This window comes from Microcebus murinus, chromosome 15 (genome assembly GCF_040939455.1).
Source record: "Microcebus murinus isolate Inina chromosome 15, M.murinus_Inina_mat1.0, whole genome shotgun sequence".
Lineage (NCBI taxonomy): Eukaryota > Metazoa > Chordata > Mammalia > Primates > Cheirogaleidae > Microcebus > Microcebus murinus.
This window is the reverse complement of record NC_134118.1, coordinates 63,867,480-63,873,479: the sequence shown is the minus strand read 5'-3', so window position 1 is coordinate 63,873,479 and position 6,000 is coordinate 63,867,480. Positions and strand designations below refer to the sequence as shown.

General features: G+C 45.7%; 1 protein-coding gene across 2 annotated transcripts in view; it reads right to left on the bottom strand.

Annotated features, from left to right (window-relative positions):
- Window positions 1–207: 207 nt before the first annotated feature.
- ENPP6 (ectonucleotide pyrophosphatase/phosphodiesterase 6) overlaps window positions 208–6,000 on the bottom strand; it is a 93,060-nt gene continuing 87,267 nt past the window's right edge. For both annotated transcript variants that reach the window (XM_012784974.3, XM_076010694.1), the window contains exon 8: window positions 208–4,330. In XM_012784974.3, the coding sequence (XP_012640428.2) occupies window positions 4,125–4,330 (206 nt within the window). In that variant the 3' untranslated portion in view covers window positions 208–4,124. The remainder of the gene's footprint in view (window positions 4,331–6,000) is intronic.

Below are 6,000 nucleotides of genomic sequence, written 5' to 3'. Positions count from 1 at the left end.
ATCTCTCTCCTCCCGGCCACCTTCTTCCTTCTATCTTTTCTTCCTTCCTTCCTTCCTTCCCCATATCTAATCTATAAGTCTGGGATAGAACATGTTTACTCCATGAAATAAAGTGTAATTATATTGTCAGTGGGGTAACAAGGAAAGATACCAAACCCAAAGCAGAAAGTTCATTTAATTTGAGAAACTACAGAGAGAGAGAACATCTGAGGTTTAAGCAGTTCTCCTTAATGACATTTATTCTTTTTCTCGTTCAACACATATTTATGGGACATTTATTAAACATCTGAGGCACTGTACAAGGTGCTATTTTGTGATTTCAAAGCAACACATGAGTACATTTTCCATAGCACAAACCTGAGACCAAGTTTCAAACGCTTTATACCTAGTCTGTCAAAGCTACCTCCTCCCTTTCTTCTAGCCAGTAGTTTGCAGTAGCTGACTTTGGTTTGTCACAAATTGCTTACAAAGATAAAACACACAATCACATTTGGAAATCTCTTGATATTTACAGAAATGCAAAGCACTTTCTTAGAAAATTCATAAAATAGTTGTGTGTCTTGACCAATGTCTGAGTTTGTCTGATAGCACCGCTGGGAATCTTAGAGCCACAAGGCGTGGGTGGTGAAGAAGCCAAGTTTTCCTTTTTGGGATTCTTGCTCCACCAAGAGGGCTTGCAGACCTACTTTGGTTTAGGAAGCCTGGAAGCTTGGCTCTGCTGAGGTTAGTGCCCGATGTCAGCCTAATGACCTTTGGAGAAACCTGCTGATTATGAAATAGCTCTCAAGGAGACTCAGGTCACCTCTCCTGGAAGCAAACCCAAACCTTAGATCAGTACTTGAAGTTGTTGTCTGAGGCCCCATCCCAGATCCCCTGAACCTGCATCTCTGGAGCTGAGTCAGATGACGCTTAAGAGCCCAGAAAGTTTGCAAACTCTCTTCTGTGACTGACTCAGATCTGATGTGGATTTCTAAGGTCCCTTTAAAAGTAAAGGGAACTGGGACTTTATAATTCAAGACTCTTCTAGGCTAAAAAGAAGTCCCTGAACCTATGCTAATTTAGTTATGCTAGGTCTTCAGATGCAATTGAATTGGGTTCTGGAGGTTAGGCACACAGGTAGGGAAAGCAGCCTTCATCTCATCTTTGATTTCAGGTTGTTCCTTTCATTTATGTGTGGTAGGCCAACCCAATTATTTTCTTCCCGGAATTAGGAGTGAAGTCATAAAACAATCCAGGAGAAAAGGTGTCTACACGTATTCCTAGTACAATTTGCTCCTACAGAACAAAACACATTCAGAGAAAGTATAATTTTCCTGGGGAGAACAATGTAACTTTGAAACAAAAATAAAAGGGAAAATATTTGAACCAAATAATTGAGTCATCAAAATATATCCATTATTTTAGGCAAAAAGGTTTTGTTTCCACCCAGTGTCTGACTTTTCTTTATTATTTACCAGTATTCATGATTTCTTTTGTGTCTTATTCTCATTCATTTATTTAACATTATTTATTGAACAATTACACTTTTTCAGACAAATATGTGAAATTTTATTATGTAACTTGCAGATTTTTCAGGATGAGTGAAGGAGGAAAATGGCAGGAGAGCAAGAAAGACAAATGCCAGACTGTGCAAGGCTGGGTGTGGTGGCTCACACCTGCAGTGCCAACATTTTTGGAGGCTGATGCAGGAGGATTGCTTCAGGCCAAGAGTTTGAGATCAGCCTGGGTGACATAGCAAGACCCCATCTCTGCAAAAAATATTGTGGTGTATGCCTATAGTCGCAGCTACTCAGGAGGCTGAAGCAGGAGGATTGCTGGAGCCCAGGAGTTGAGGCTGCAGTGAGCTGTGATCATGCCATTGCACACTAGCCTGGACAACAGAGCAAGACTCTGTCTTTAACCACTTGTGTACGGCGCTCACTGGCCGCCAAACCTCGCCCACAGCCGGCACTCACAGTCCGCACGGTAGTCTGTGCTGTGCATTGAGGACGCATCCGTTTTGCTCTTGTGTGTTGAGGAAAGCTTGAAAGCACTGAAAGCTTGTTTTACTTTACAGGCAGCTTTGCTTGTAATGTAAATCAGAACAGGTGACATCTACATATATGTTTTCATTACGTTATTTTTAAACGTTCACAATTTTATTTTGATAAATGAAAAATTGGAAAAGTCATATCACGGCTGTCGGCTAAAGTCGCTGTGCGCGTTCATCTGTGGCTGCCGACTACAGTCAACGCTGGTACCGAAGTGGTTAAAAAAGGGAATGAACAAAAGAAAGAAGAAGACTGTGCACATATTAGCCTCCTCTCCATTTTGATGATCTAATTTTAATTTAATCACGTGGATATCTCTTAGGGATCCTTCCTTCATAAGACAGGAAAGTGGGCCTGGCCGAATTCACCGGGACACTGTCCTCTAAGGAGAAAGAAACTTTGAACAATAGGTTTCTTTTGCAAAAACTACTACCCATGTTTGGAAAGTACTGATTTGCTTTCAGCCAGATAACAAAAGCCGGTTTGCCTTCTTTCCAGTGGATTCGATGGTTTGCCGGAGCTTTAAAAACACATTACATAAATCCTTAGAAATCTTTTGTGAAGGCAAATTCAGTATTTGTAAGCAGTGATCCTTTGCTCTCACGACTCAAGGCACGGAGTCGGCTCCCAGCCTTCCTGAATCGGGCTGAGTGTCGGGATTCATTTTTCAAGGTAAAACACCGTGTAAGGGCTGCCTCATCCAGAGAAGACCTGGTATGTTGCCTTTTGCTGACAAAAAGTCTCTCTTGTACTTGTAGGTGCGCCTCATTTAGGGCAGACTCGTTTTTAATGCAATAATAGGGAATGTGTGTGTGTGTGTGTGTGTGTGTGTGTGTGTGTGTGTGTGTAAACGACTCATCATGTGAAAATGCCCTTATCCCTTGTTTCACAAGTTCTCCTACAGCAAACTTAGGCAACTCAACTAAGCTATTTCAAGTCAGGCTCAGTGGTTCTTCTCAGGGGTTTCTAAAGAACTGAGGTGGCATTTTGCCCAAACTGTTTCCTAATCAAGTGGCTGGTCAGTTGGTTAGGGCTGGGGCTCAGCTCCCATTCCCCGCCCACTGCCATGTTTTAGGAGTTGCGTGTCACTGGAAGGTTCTCTTCGCCATGGTTAAGCCAGCCTGCTTCAGGACTGCTCCATGCAGTGAACTGAGCGCCTGCCAGTAGGCACAGCCATATTCTCGCCGGTGACACGCCCTTTCCCGGCCTGCACTGCCGTGTCCGGTGTTCCTGTGGTCTAGACCCTGATCCGGGGCCAAAGCATGGCACTGCCTGGGGAAGCTCACACGGGCAGGCGGCCCACCAGTCTGATGAACGCTTCAGACCGCGGGACACCATGCGGGTGGGTCTCACAGAAGCCCACATCTGTTGGAAGCGTTTCTGCTCCTCAAGGCAAGGGAGAAACGTTTGTGCATTCAGACTTAGCGAGGGAACCCACATCTTTCACCGTGTTCTATGAATTCTTCAGTTCTTAGTGGCTTATATTTTCTTTCTTTTTCTTTTTCTGGTTGATTGGTGGTTGGTGCTAAGATACATACTTCCTGGGACTTTGTATAAAGATGAAAAAATTTTGCAATCTGGGTGACAAACAGACTGTAGCTTTTGCTCTCATGCTCTTCTTTTCTGGGATGGAAGAAACAGTCCAGGATTGTGGCCACAGACCCCGAAGATGGCTCCTGGGTGTGGACAGGGAACAGATAAGGGCCCAGTCTGAGGACCACTTTGTACAAGGCAGGACAAAGAGGGGCCCAGGATGACCAGCCAGTATCCACTCAGGGTTTGGTTGCTGCAGGAGCAGGCCCCTGCTCAGACAGTTCAATCTATATGAACTATATGAAAAGAAAGGAGAAAATTACGTATAGCTGAACAAATGAACGGCTAGGATATTTCCTACCTTCAGGGTAAACAAAGTTGTTTTTTTTTCTTTTAAAGAAGTAGGTACTTTTATGTATCGAATCATCCAAGAATAATATATTTACAATTTGTATGGCTTTGATTGTGTTAATGAAGCTATCGTTCACACAGAAGATGAAAATCACCCCACTTTGGAGGCACACTTTGCTGACAGTGCTCTGGGACAAGGACCGCGATCAGTCACGCAGACAGTAGGAGCAGGAGCAGGAGCAGGGCGTAGCTGCCGGGCGGGCCGGGCGGGGCGGTGCTGGCCTGGCCCTTGAGCATGCACACCACCCGGGACCAGGACCCGTTGTTGGGCAGAGGGGCGATGCCCGCCGCGTGGCACATGACGTTGTAGACATCCACCGATCGGATTGGCGCGGCTCTGAAGTTGGATTTGAAATCTGAAATGGAAAGGCAAACAGACAAGCTGTCATAACCGTGCGCCAGGCAGAGAGGGTGGACCACAACGCGGAGGGATTACACTCAGGCTCCCGGGGACTGTGGGCTTGGGAAATGGCTTCCTCACCGAGGTGTGGCCCAGGCATTGCAACCGTGGAAGAGGAGACGGAAGGCTGCCTGCTCTTATGGAGGGAAATAGCTTTCTATTTCTATGTAAAGAGGAGCTTCTTTAAAAGATGGGTCAGCAAACAGACTTCCTTCGTGCACGACTGTGCTCTCTTTGTGACAACAGCACTTTCTGCACGGGGGGACCGGAAGGGCCGTCTGAAGCTGCTCCGTGTCTGCAGAGCACTGGGTAGCTGGCCTGGTCGGCAGAGTGACTGTCGTGCTAGACTCCCTCCCCTTAACCAAATTATGGTACCCTTGTCTCCCAGAACATCTGTCTAGCCAGGACCGATGGCCAGGTGCCGACTTCTACTGCAGAGACCCCACAGCAACTCAAGATCGGTTTCTCCTCTTTGGGGATGTGAGACCCGCAGCTTCCTCGGGACTGGCTAGCTCAGCAGCAATGGCGACGGTTCCCTAAAAACGCTTGTAAGGTCAATGGGACATTCCTCGGGAGCCTTTCTCCGACGGGCAGAATGAATTAGCCATGTGGAAAGCGAGCAAACTGGTATCGGAGTAAGGGGTGCAGGTAAGGGCTGAGAGACCCCCCGGAGGAGAGGGCTGTGCCTCTGCCAGAGGCCAAACTCAAGCACTCGGGGAACACACAGGAAGGGCTGGCCATTCACAGCGTACTAAGGACCGAAGGTGACTCTAATTCTCGAAGGAGTGTTAATGCAGCGAATCTTCCCCTTCTCCACAAGGGGCACATAAGATGCTGAATTCAAAGCACTTGTCCATCTAAAGAGTAAATATAAGATTTCAGGGATACACATAAGCACCTTCACTTTTAGGCCCCAAACCAGAGCTTCCAAGAAAATACCTAAGGCTCCATTAAGGTTGAATTCAGGGAGGAGATTTTATCCGGGATAAAGCCCTATGCATGTGCTTTTAGTTTACCTGAGATTTTTAAAGGAAATGAGTAGTTTAGGGGCTGTAAAATCAAGTCTTTTGTCTTAGAAAATGATTTTTATAATTGCTTTCCTAAAATGATCACAGATACTTTATTTAAAAAGCAAACGGATAACAGCAGCAAGATAGTCCAGAGGTCCAGACACCAAATCCTGCTCCTGTATTTATCCTAGAATGGCAAGTTGGAAAAAAGTTACGTACAGAAAACTGTGCTCCACAGTATGTTATATCCAACGCAACTTCCCAAGTGACAGGGTTTGCTCGCTTTGGAGAATTAAAGTAGAATTCAATATAAAGAGGTGTACGGGCTTGACTGGCAGCCTGCACCCACTTACTAGCTGGGGGACCTCAGGAAATGGACGTGGGAAGTCATGGTTTCAGGCACACTGTATATGCTCAATAAATGGTAGCTGCTATTATCAATAAACACGACAAGAGCAAACTGTGGATGGAATATATTTACCTTATAAATTATTTGGAGGGGTTTACTTTTCTTTTGAGGCAGGGAAGTTAAGGGTCCCCATCCCCTCAGAGTAAAAACTGGCTAAACAATGACTTAAACCCTGCCTGGGGAGGAGAAGGGAGGGCTGCCATGTGT